Source organism: Herpailurus yagouaroundi, unplaced genomic scaffold (genome assembly GCF_014898765.1).
Source record: "Herpailurus yagouaroundi ecotype Mexico unplaced genomic scaffold, PumYag 197, whole genome shotgun sequence".
NCBI classification, from domain to species: Eukaryota; Metazoa; Chordata; class Mammalia; order Carnivora; family Felidae; genus Herpailurus; species Herpailurus yagouaroundi.
This window is the reverse complement of record NW_024412428.1, coordinates 14952150-14965603: the sequence shown is the minus strand read 5'-3', so window position 1 is coordinate 14965603 and position 13454 is coordinate 14952150. Positions and strand designations below refer to the sequence as shown.

The following is a 13454-nucleotide window of genomic DNA, read 5'->3' as shown; positions in this document are numbered from 1 at the left end:
CTCCTAATTGTTTCCTTTGTTCAAGACTGGTTGCCTATCCAAGTAAAACTTTCTTCACATCAGGAGTTGTGCCTTCTAGTTGTCATACTATTCTATTCTGTAATGTGCAATGCTAAGATATTTTAAAAAATGAATTACTATTATGAGAAGTTTCAAGTATGTTAATCCAATTGAGTTTGGCATATATGGGGGAAATAATGGAACAAAAATAAATGATCCAATGTTTTGGGCACAGTTCTTCTGTTACACAAAAATCATTTGGAAAGATACTTCTTTATAACCCTCAAAGCTATCTGGACAAAATGATTAATACAAAGATAGTGGTTATCATAGAGTGTGCATGATCACCAAGCAGATTGAACACTTACACAAACATGTAGTAAAATGCTGGTTGGTACCACTCTGGAGTGCACGAGACCCCCACCCTCCAATTTTCCCATGCATGACCCTTAATAATAGGCCTTTCTGATTATCTCTAGATTTTTCATAGTGTCTGAAACCCACGAGAATTGGCATAATACTTTAGTTTCTTCATTAAATAGAATTTGGGGAATAAAGGTTATATGAAAAATGAAGCTCCTTAAACTAATACTGGGCAGTTAGTATTTTTGGTTTTTGTTTATTTTTGCGAAGCTGTTTTCCATTCATTTCAAGTAGAACTTAAATATTATGAAGGTGACAAATAAGATAAATTAATCACTTTAGTTTAGTGTGAATGTTTTGAATTGTAATTGGAAATGTAAACATTATTAACCTAGAAAAAAGAAGTGAGATTTTCTTTCATCTTTTGGTCCTCTCCTGTTTGTTTCCATGAGATTTTGAGACTTTCTTAGAGAGGATGGTTCATGTGTTTTGGGATTCTCTCCCAGACCTGCAGCATTCAGTGCTTCTCATCTGTTGTTGGGGCTGAACTAACAGCCACCATGACGTTGAACATACTTGACTGTCACACCACGTGAGTAGATACAGGGCATCTTTGAAGCTAGTTCTGTCTGCAACCCTCAACTGGAAGAGGCCATCCTGGAGGACTGCAGCAGCCCCTGGGTGGTCAGCAGTCCCTTGCCAGCCATGGAGGTTAAGAGGCAGATAGGCTTTAAGGAACAGCAACTTTAAAACTGTGCAGTGACCTTTCCTGGCTGGGGTTCTCCCCGGAAGAGGCTATTGTGGGGAGGGAGCAGAGGGGCTTTGCCAGGTACTCCTGATCAACACATCTTTGCTCTTTTTTTTTTTCATCTTTTTCAACCTCCACTGCAACCTGAATTTTCAATTGTGTTTCATTCCTAGTTCTGTTATAGAACCAAAATAACATAGCTTACATTTTGTTTATTCAAAATCAGAGGTTATTTGGAAAGCAAATAGCTTGAGTAGCCTCCTGGGTAATTTTAATAAAACTTAGTACCTGAGAGATTCTGTTAAATGGAAATGGAAATTCACTCCTGATCAGTTTCCATTTTCATTTTTTTCATTTTCACTTTAATTACTGAGCCTCCTTTCTCTGAAATCAAGTCTCTAAAACAGACCTTAATTATCCGTGTTTAACTGTAGGAAGATTTATTATTCAGAGAGCAGCTAGCAATTCAGAATAGATGCTGTTTTGTTCATATTTTAAAGGGTTAGTCAGAAATATTTCTTCTAATGGGAATATTTTGTACAAAAGGCCACTAGACCAAAAGGTAGACAGCTGAAAACAAAAGGGTTTAAAATAAATCTGTAACAGAAGAAGATGACTAAATCTTTTGAACTCTTTAGTGGCATAATCCCCATGGAGTAAATGAATTAAATTAACATAATTTCAATAGAACCAATCTTTGCATTCATATAGCATCTTATTTTTTCTAAGATCTCTTTTTGCCTTATATCTTAAATAAATGATTCCTCTAAGGTAAGTACTCCTGAGCCTCTCTAGTCTTTTAGGAATCCATCTAACTCTCTTTATGTGCTTCCCTAGAAGTGATTTTCTTTGTAAAATGAGACATTTTTTATCTTAAATTGCAGAATTGTATCTACCTTGAGGTGTAAAAACATCATTTCCTCTTTAGTTCTCTGTAGCCTGGTTTATAAAGTTTGTTTGCCAAAGAAGTTTTAGGATATTATAATTTCTCAAAGCCTTTAAAAGTAAAAGAGACATTTTATCTCTTATTTATGGTTTTAATGTGGTTCTGCTGGAAGGGAAATGTAAGAGATAGACATAAAGGTATGTTTGGAAAAGAAGAGGTGATGAAAATTAGTTGCAAGGATACTGTTTCAGGTGTTGGTGGTATCTGTAGGGGGTCACATCCCATATGCAGACAGAAATCAGAGCCAGAATGTGTTAGAGAGGTCAAGGCTTATATATAGGACTAGTCCAGGCAGGAATGGTGGTTGAAGTTGTGAAAGTGAAATATCTAATGAAAGAGAAGAGAATCAATGACATATCTAGGATGAAGGAGGAAGGAAGGGAGGAACGCCTGTGAACAGAGTCTGAAAAGGTATGCTTAGAAGGATAGGAGGAAAGCAATGGAGTTATGTCCCAAAAGACTAGGAGGAGATCATTTCAAGAACTAGGATAGATCACCTATATTCAATGGAAACTGAAAATAAGGCACTGCATTTGGTATCTGGATTTTTTGTTGTTGTCATCAGATAACCTGAGGTAATAGTGAAGAAGATGAAGAAAGAAGTTAAAAGGGGCAGTAGATGCCTTATAACAAAATGGAGGCAATAATAATATATTGTCCACTGGAATTGCTGGGTGTGGAAGGTTAGAAATATGATATTAGCTGGAAGGGCACTAAAGTTAAGTGATTTAGGGTACAGGCATCTGTGCATATTTGTGGATAGACTGGAAGACTCCAATAAAAAGGGAAAGGATAGATATAATGTTGCAAGAAGGACTCAGAGAACAGTCTGGAAGGAATGGGATTTTTATTATTTTTTTAATGTTTATTTTGAGAAAGTGAGAGAGAGCATGGTCATGGGCATGAGCAGGGGAGGGGAGGGGCAGAGAGAGAGAAGGTGAAAGAGAATCCCTAGAGGCTCCATTCTCAGTGCAGAGCCTGATGTGGGACTTGATCTCACAACCATGAAATCATGCCCTGAACCGATATCAAGAGTTGGACACTTAACTGACTGAGCCACCCAGATGCCCCAGGAGTGGGATTTACTAAGGTTTACTTAGAAATGAAGAAACTTTATTTTCTTCATTAGAAGCTTAGAAATGAAGGAACTCATAAATGCTTTTCTCATTAAAATAGAGGGAAAATAATTCTAGCCGAAGACCTTTTCTCGGGAGGTGGGTAGTGAGGCTAGGGAAAGCAATGGAGAAGAGGTGACATTTGGGTCATGCCTCTTCAGTAGCATCATATGTGTACCTATTTCACAACCAAGATCATCACTGATTTGCTCCATCAATAAGTAATAACATGCTGCTAACTCTTTATTATTGAGACCTTTCTCCCATAGCCCCTTCTGACTTTTCTTTGACACTGTTACACCAATTACCTCAAGATTATCTATCATTTGTCAGGTAGACCAGGATCATAGAAAGAACATTCAAGAAAAGGAAACAGTATTCACTAAAACAGAGTTAATAAAAATGCAGCAAAAAGGCCAGTATGGCTGACGTATAGGATATTGGGTTGTATGAATGGTTAGAGTGCGGCACAGAAAAGTAATCTGAGAGCTTAATAAGGAAGCAAAATGCCATACTAAAAAGCTTAGGTGTGATTCTTAATGGGGAACTGGTAGATTTTCCTTCTCTGGGCACAGTGTATAATATTGATTGTGCTGATCATATGTGACAAGGTATATATATATGGCAGGGTTCTTCAGGGGCTTGGAATGGGAACTGTGAAGGGTTGGGAGTTTCTCAGTGGATTGGGGATTGGATGTGAGTCAAGGACTTCCCAGCAGCTGAGAGTCGCTCTCTACCTCAGGACTATTTGGCTTGTTGCCCAGGGGATTCTTACTCTGTGGAACCTAATGGACCATGAGTGGTCTACCACCTCGTTGCTGTAGTCAAATTCATACCTAAAAATAAGCTTACCAAAGTGGTCATTGAGGGCAATGCCCTGCATCAAGGTGGAGGAGTGGGTGACTCTGTTAATCATGAGAGACAATCTAGTCTTCAGTATTGCTCAGGACTTTCTTCAGAGGGCCCCCCAACTCCTGCTCTACCACATTCTTGACGTTGAACTTAGAAGCTTTCTTCACATGGCAGGTCGGATCCATGACATACTCTTGGAAGTGCCACTGGTTACGGGGATGATACTCTGGGAAGCACCATGACATCATGGTTCACCACAGGGGACACCCACAGTGTCTTCGTGGCATTGATGGCATAGACTGTGATTATGAGTTTCTCCATGATTTGAAATTTTTATGGATGATGTTGGCCAGGAGAGCCATACAATTAGGGTTCAGATGGCATTGCTTACAATCTTGAGAGAGTTCTCATGTTTCTCCTTGCGCATGAAAATTCCCATTGCACACATGAGGGATCAACACAAGGTACAAAGATGAGGGCTTTTGTGGCTTCACCTTCAGGTGAACCTTAGCCTTCTCAAAAACAGTAAAGATACCAGGGGACGCTTCACCAACATCACCCCATTTCATGTTGGTGAGGGTAAGGCCTAATAGAGATTTTTAATCTTGTATGCATAGGACATAATTCACGAGTTACTCACAATGATTTCGTTGGTATGTGATGGATGAGGTGGAGTTTCTCTAGAGGAACAAATATGGAGGTGAGGATATGGCTGAGGCATAGGAGCACAAGGTTATTACTTGGGAAGATTTGGCTGGCCAGGTTTCTTCTAAGTGTTCTTGTATAGTTAAGGGCCTAACAAGCTCAAGTTCCCATCAGGATAGGCTTATAGAAATTTTGAGAACTAACTGGAACCAGGTCACCATTCCAACTCTACCAACTTGCAACACTTTCTCCTGCCTGCTCCCATTCCTTTCTAAACCTGCTCATCCCCAACCAAAATGCCTGACTTCATATCAAGTGAACATATCAAGAGGTTCACTGCCTCCCTCTTCTGTCTTATGCACTTGGAATTGTAGCTATATGCCTTGATCGTTCCTGGTCATTGTTTAGGTGAGAACAAACAGTTCTCAATAGTAACCTGATTATTATTTAGACAAGTCAAGCAATATTCTTGAGAACTTAAAAGAGCATAAATGATGGGGGTGATAACCCTCTCCATGGTCTCTCTTACAAAATAGAGATTACTTACAATGAGGCTCTAACCAATAGATTGTACTTCCTCATTTATTTGATGAAGAGATAAAGATTTATGCCTAGCATTTAATATTATCACTTTGAGTTCCCATACTATCATTTTAACTTAAGTTTAAAAAACTTAGTATGATATTTTCTCAGATTTTAAATAAGACTGATTCTCAAGGAGCTTTGCTATGTGGCAATAAGGTTTGTACTTTATATCCTAAGTTGGGTGAGAAGTGTACAGAAAGAGAACATCCTCATGTCTAATCATTTAAAAATTTAATTTTGGGCTTAATCATTGTAAACAGGTTTCCCAGTAGAATACTTAAATGCTACCTGTATCATAGATAAAACAGAATATGATTTTGATCAGGTATAATGCATTAATAAAATGTTAGTTTGTGTGATTATTTATTATTATTATTATTATTATTATTATTATTATTTATTTTAGCGAGAGAGCATGAGTTGGGGAGAGGGACAGAGGGAGAGAGGGAATCCCAAGCAGCTCCAAGCTCAGTGTAAAGCATGATGCAGGACTTGATCCCATGACCCTGGGATCATGACCTGAGCTGAAATCAAGAGTTGGACCCTCAACTGACTAAGCCACCCAGGCGCCCCTAGTTTTTTGTGATTTTTAAATGAGATAGGAAATGCATCATGACTGGTAAATTGTCTCTCAATTAAAAAAAAAATCACAGAATAAAACTGTAGGTCCTTTCCAAGTATTTGCACCTAAATTTGTATACTTTTCAAATACATATCAACCACATTCGCGTTTTCTGATTTGCTAAATAAGTAAGGAAAGCAGCTTCATAGAATGAAAAAAACTATAAACCAATGAGACTTCACTAGCAGGCAGAATTCCCTTTTGCATTTTTCTGATGACTCTTCTTTGAGTTTTGTACCATGTAGTTCTACCACTCTTCCCATCCCATAAGCCTTCATTTATTGAAGATTTTGGCACCAACTCATAGGAGTCATGACTTCTAGAACCCCTGCTATAATCACAGATAACATTAACATTCTGGTGAGCAGTCTCTCAAGGTTCAACTTGACCTCCTTAACTGAACAAAGCTTAACTTCCATTCTACGTCAGCAACCCATCCACAAACTCATCCTCACTAATCATTCCTGAAGTTGGAAACTCCAATATAAACATTGTCGCTAGGGGCGCCTGGGTGGCTCAGTCAGTTAAGCATCTGGCTTCAGCTCAGGTCATAATCTCACGGTTTCTGAGTCCTAGCCTTGTGTCAGGTTCTGTGCTGACAGCTCTGAGCCTGCTTCAGATTCTGTGTCTCCCTCTCTCTCTCTCTGCCCCTTCCCTGCTCGCTCTCTATCTCTTTCAAAAATAAATAAACATTAAAAAAAAATTTTAAACTCTGTCTCTGACTGCAGCTTCTTAGTCATCCAACTTTCACCTACCATGCCCTGTTGAGTTCCCTGGTTCCTCAAGCTTGTGTTCATTGCTTCCCCCTCTTCCTTGGCTAGAAACATCTCTCCAACTATTCTCTTGCCTGGGCCTTATTTCCCTCCAATGGTATCAGCCTCCCAAGTCCTGACCTTGTCTAAAAGGCAAAATGGACGTTTTCTGCCCTACACCTAGGTACTGAATATTGCTGGAGGAAATCACAGGTTGTTACTGCATAGTTTTGGTCCCCAAATCTGAGTGAGATGCTCAAAGTGATTCTAGGAGGCAGTCTCTCACTTTCTTCATAGGCGTATTCACTTTTTCGTAAATACTGACCTCCTTTCTTAGCAGGTGACATTGCCTCATGTGTTACAGTGAGAAGTTGCAGTTTTTCAGGGACTTCCTCTCCCCCACTATACCATTTGGTTCACACACAAAGTAAGATCTCAACTAGACATAAGATTATGTTACACTGAGGCAGAAAAACTTTGATCATCATATCAGAACACTGGGAAACATCTTTTTGCAGTTACTTTTTTGTTGTTGTTGCTGTTTTATAGCAACAAGCCTTCCATGTCATAGATGATGTATAATAGCCCCGTACTAGATGCAGTGAACCCAATGACATCATCAATAGTGTCTCATTCATGTTTCATAGATATGTATTATTCAAATGAGTGAATTATGTGATGAATGAACGAATGGCATAATTCCTGAAGTGAATGAATAAATGTAGAAGTGTAAGAAAAGTTTTCTACACAATAGCTTATAATTTAATTTAGAAACATCTGAACACAACATTGTATAATAAAGTTTTGAATTGTATGGGTAAAAAATTGAAGATAAGGTGATATATAAGAAGGTGCTAATTATATAGTCTGGGTAGGGTAATTCATACAGAAGGGTGTTTTTTTTGTTTGTTTGTTTTTTGTTTTTTGTTTTTTGTTTTTTGTTTTTGTTTTTGAATACAAGAGAGATAACAGCCCCCAGCATTACATGTTCTAGGTTTTCAATATTCAGAAAAGACAGAATGGCTATTCATATTGCCAGAGGGTAAGAGTGTTAGACCGTGAGAGTTAACAATATGGAAAGAAAAAAAGAATCCCTTTCTAGGTGGTAAGGCCAAAGGATAACTACAAGTTAAAGGCAGTTGTGTGTGTGTGGGGGGGGGGGGGGGTGGTGGGAGGGGGTTGGTCAGTGAAAATTGCATCTGGGGAATTACAGGAGAACCAGTTTAACTAAAACATTAATTTGACAGGTAGGGTGTGTGTTTGTGTTTGGTGGTGGGGTGGCACTTAAAAAAGCTGGGCACAGAAGTTTCAACTTAGCAACTAGTTTGTTAGAAATTTATTGATACTAGTATGAACTACTTTAAAACAATTCCTATGGTAGTGTCCTAATATTGTAAGAAAAATAATTTTGCTTATGATTCTGTGCTAAGAGCTTGTAAAAATAAGTCATTCACTCTTGTCTGATGTTTAGTGGAAAATCAGTATCTTTAATAATTAATTCAGCAAACTTTCAGATTGTCTGCCATACACAAGATAATGCCCTACAAGTTTTGGGAGATATAAAGGTGTATTTAAAAATCCCATGGTGGGGGAGAAAAGGAATACATAAACAGTTTGTAATATATAAACACTGATTTATGAATATTTCATGCATGTATGTGATCACCACCAGGGGGCAAATTCCCTTCCTTTTGCAAAACTAGCTGCCAAAGGAGAGAAAGTTCTTCCACCAGAGCCAGTCAAAAGAAAAATTCCTGATCTGTTTTTTCCAGAGTCGTAGAAGGTATTAAAAGTCTCTACTTTTTCCAATCATAGGTTTAAATAGGTTTCTAACATTAATTGTCTTTCTCATGGAACTAGTGCCATAAATAATGGTTAGATTATTTGCAGGTTGATTCCAAAAACATGTATTTTAGCTAATTTTGATGTAGTTAGAAAAACAAATATAATCCATTATTAATGTAATTATGTATATAATTACAATAATATATAATTATAATAGGATATATATTATTATAATGGCATTTATAATTTTTATGGAAAATTTTCTATAGTACAAACTTGCAGAACTCAATCCATTTATATCAGTGATTGCCTGTTATTTCAAGGCATTAAATAAATGCCAAATGAACAGAGGTATATATTCACCCTTAAGATTTTCCTATCTTCTGAAATGTAGAATTACTTATTAAAGAAACAATAAGGATTTATCAGTATAACAGTCAAGATAGCCCACTTTCCCTTTTATGAAAGAATAAATTTTTCGCTTTATTTTTGCAGGTTAATAAAAGACCATCCTCCCCCCCTTCACCATTTCCAAGTACTTGATCACCATTGTCTGTAAATAAATTATAAAAGTTCCATGTCAGGTTAAAAACGAGCTGTATTGTGCTTATCAAAGAGCCTCAGACTCTGCAAATACCTTCTGCACCCCAAACAACAAAGACATGTTCATTGTACATCCATTTTTTCAGGCTAATTTGCTCCCAAAGCCAACACAAGTAGAAATTCCTGTCATTAACTTTATCTTTCAAGTGGAAAACACAGACATTATTAGTAAGTTTTTTTTTTTTTTTTACTTGTTTTGTAGCAGTGCTTTGACATTACAGCCAAATGCAACCAAGCCACTGGCCCTCCTTCTCCCTTAAGACCCTGCCCTTTTCAGATTTCAGGATCATTTCAATGCTTGCTACTCCCTCTGCTAAAAGGCAGTTGGGATTATAAACCACAAATGAACATTTTGTTCCTAGTTAAGCCAATGGAGGAAATACAGGTCACAATCTGTCACCATACAAAGTAATTACAATATTATTGACTACATTCTCTATACTGTACTTTTCATTCTCTGTATTTAAGTCTGTTTGTTCATCTTTTTTTTTTTAATTCCACATATAAGTGAAATCATATGCTATTTGTTTTTCTCTGTTCTTATTTCACTTAACATAATACCCTCTAGGTTCATCCATGTTGTCACAGATGGTAAGATTTTATTATTTATGGCTGAGAAATAGTCCATTGTGTGTGTGTGTGTGTGTGTGTCTGTGTGTGCGTGTGCGCGCGCACGTGCATGTGTGTGTGTGTGTGTGTGTGTGTGGTTTGTGTGTATCACCTCTTTTTTATCCATTCGTCTATTGATGGACGCTTGAGTTGCTTCCATATTTTGGCTATTGTAAATAATGCCACAATAAACATAGGGTACTTGTAACTTTTCAAATGAGTGTTTTTGTTTCCTTTCGGTAAATACCCAGTAGTGGAATTATTGGATCATATGGTATTTCTGTCTTTTAATTTTTTGAAAAACCTCCATGCTGTTTTCTACAGGGGTTGCGCCCATTTGTACTCCCACCAACAGTGCACGAGTGTCCTTTTCTCTACATTCTCACCCATACTTTTTGTTTCTTGTGTTTTTGGTTTTAGCCATTCATTCTGATGGGTGTGAGGTGATACCTCATTATGGTTTGATTTGCATTTCCCTGATAATGAGTCACGTTGAGTATCTTTTCATGGGTCTGTTGGCCATCTGTATGTCTTCTTTGGAAAAATGTCTATTGAGTTCACCTTCCCATTTTTTAAAATTGGAATGTTTGTTTTTTGGTATTCAGTTGTATAAGTTCTTTATATATTTTGGTTATTAATCCTTTATCAGATATATCATTTGCACATATCTTCTTTCATTCGCTAGGTTGCCTTTCATTTTACTGATAGTTCCACTTGCTCTGCAAAAGCTTTTTATTTCGGTGTAGCCCCAATAGTTATTTTTGCTTTTGTTTCTTTTGCCTGAGGAGACAGATCTGTATATTTGTTGTTAAGGCTGATGTCCAAGTGATTACTGCCTATGTTAAAAGAAACACACAGTCCTTATTCATCCAACACCTAAGACCAAATTTTCTCTTCAATGTATCTAGTAGGAAACATTATATATATAAAACCCTCTTCCTATAAAGGGAGACTAGTTTACTATGAATAATGACTCATCATCCTATTTGGGGCTCTAGATGAGGGGTTATAAAATTAGATGCAGGCCAAGCACTCAAGGGTCAAGTAGCCTCCTGAAATTTATATCAGTGTTGTGCAAAAGTGCATTTTTGTTGAAGACAGACCAGAATTTCACCAGATTCTTAGGTTGATTACTCCAAAAAGTTTAACCACAACTGATCTAGCTTCCTTGTTTCTCCTCCTCCTCTTCTTCTTCTCCCTTCTCCTCCCCCTCCCTCTCTTCTTCCTCTTTTTCCTCGTACTTTCCTTCTCCTTCTCCTTCTCCTCACTGATTTGACAAAAAACATCCACTCTAGGATTAGAAACACAGGAATTGAAAGGCTGATTTTTTTTTTGCCACTTAATAGTTACATTAACTGGGGTATGTTTCTCAAATTCTTTTTCACACAGTTTCCTCACTTGGTAAATGGGATGGTAACTATTTCCAACCCCTCAGAGTAGGTGGGATATTAAATGAGATATAACAGTGATTCTAAATTTGAGAGTGCATCAGAATCACCTGGGAGGGCTTGTTAAAAACAGAGATTACTAGAACCCACGTCCAGAGTTTGATTCAGTTGGTCAAGGATGGGTCTGAGGAATTGCTATCTGTCAGGTTCCAAGGTGATACTGATGCTGCTAGTCTAAGGACCACAATTTGAGAACCACAGCTTCCCTTCTGAAACAGTCATAGAAACCTGGCCCTTGTGATCTATTGCCCATCATGTTGCTTACTAGGATAAATTCTTCTGCACTGTTGTATAAGCCTTCATTTCAGCATCTAGCATCACAAGTACAGCTCGGGTTTTCAAAGCTGGCATGCCTGCTGGGCTCCATCCAACCCTAGTAGTTAAGAAGAGGATGGGTTTTCCCAGTTTTCAAGGACCACTGTCTACTAGAAATATAATGCATGATACATACATAATTTTAGATTTCCTAGTAGCAACATTTTTTAAAAGGTAAAACTATAGTAACGTATTTAACCTAAAATATTATCATATGATAGGATATTGTCATATTAACATGTGATCAATGTAAAAAGTTATTGAGATTATATATATATATATATATATATATATATATATATATATATAATTGCTCTACTGGACAGCACTATTTTAGAGTATTTTGAATGGAAGAGATCTGGATTGCCCTGTATGTGTTCTTAGAGTGTACTGGGCTCTTTGTGCTACAAATTCTTCTGTCATAAGAGTAGCACAATCTCTCGAAAGGCCACATGCCCTTTTGTGAGACAATGGAAGGCCCAGGTCTGGGATACTGTAATAGAAAGTCGCATGTTTCACCAGGCAAAGAAAACATCCTTAGATATCTGTTATGATGCTCCTAAAATATTCGCGTTTCCAAAATTAGGCTTTTCTTCCTTGAAGTTAAATTCATAGCATACACATCGATCTGCTATTCCAGTCAACTCTAGGAGTGGTGAATTAATTAGCTGCTTTTCCTTTTTCCTAGGAGAGACTCTGGGAGACCATTTTGAATAGAAATCTCCAGGCAAATTGCCATATATGTAGATCAGAGTCACTGTCTTCCAATTCAGCTTTTTCCCATATGGCGGCCTCTAGTGCTCATACCTAGGAAGGCAGTGCCTGGGATGAGAAAGCCTACCAACCCTAGAGATTTCCGTATCGGATGTGGTTGAGTACTAAATTCATGGAAATGCTCAGTCTAAATTTACAATTTGCATTCAGACAACACTGAAACTTATTTTAGTCAATTATATTCATTTCTGCTCAAGTAGTCCTTAATCCATGATACATTACCTTTGTAAACATCCCAGCTTGAAAATAATTTTCATTTTCTCTCTCCACAGCCAAGTTTTTTAGGTTCCATGACAGAATAGTTGTACTTTTTAAGTTTTTCAGTCATGCTGTGAAATTCCTTTTGAAGAGGTGACTATATTTCAGTGGTGTATTTCATAGAGTATATTTCAATGTCAGATGCTTTGGATTTGCTGTGGGATCACTGAAGTCTTATCATTAGTTGAGAATAAGACATGACATGTAATGTATCTCTGAATTTCTCTATTGGAACTGCTGACCACATGTAGGCATTTTTCAGACACATGGATTATCAAGGAAAGATGATATTAGGTTGAGCCGTATGAAATGATTCTTCTCCAGTGGTGAGTGGTGACATGTTCTGTGTAGTTTAGAAGGGGGAACGGCACCTGAGTTCGAGCCCCATATCAGGCTTGTTTCTATCAGTCTGTCAGTGCAGAGCCTACTTCGGATCTTCTGTCTGCCTCTCTCTGCCCCTCCCCTGCTTGCAGTCTCTTAAAAATAAATATTAAAAAAAAAAAAAAAGAAGAAGGGGAACTGCACTTTAGGGGGCATTAGTCTAAGAATCAAGAGTTTGGGTGGATGTTGATCATTTCCTTTGCATAGTTTCACTTATTTTATATTGATAAGTCCCTAAGAAGAGTTGGCCACATGTTCTGCATTTGGGGAAATGTAGTATTTTTAAAAATAGACAGCTTATTGTCAGACAATAACACTCTTGATAGACACTCAAGAGAGAAGTCACTAGGCAGAAGCCATCTCCTGTCATCCTCAGGGAAACTGAGAGGAAGCCAGGTATTTTACTGTCAATTTTATTTGAAGGCAAGGTACCTCAGCTGGCATCTGAGCTGCAGTTCTATTTTTCTACAATTAGCAGAGTAATTAATTGTGTTTCTGAAAATATTCTGGAATATTCTTCAGCAAGTGGTATTTTAGAATCTGAAAGATACTTTGCCAAATGTGGTAGATGTGATTTTGAAAAGTTTTACATAAATTAAAATTTTGTAAATCAAATCACAAATGTCAGTTTTCATGATTAGAATTGAAGTGTT

At 37.5% G+C, this 13454-nt stretch overlaps 1 protein-coding gene across 1 annotated transcript in view; it reads right to left on the bottom strand.

The window, feature by feature from the left end:
• Positions 1 to 4272, bottom strand: part of RFXAP (regulatory factor X associated protein) — a 78408-nt gene extending 74136 nt beyond the window's left edge. Inside the window, exon 1 of the mRNA XM_040447942.1 lies at positions 4156 to 4272. Coding sequence (XP_040303876.1) covers positions 4156 to 4272 — 117 coding nt within the window. The remainder of the gene's footprint in view (positions 1 to 4155) is intronic.
• Between the last annotated feature and the right edge of the window lie 9182 nt (positions 4273 to 13454).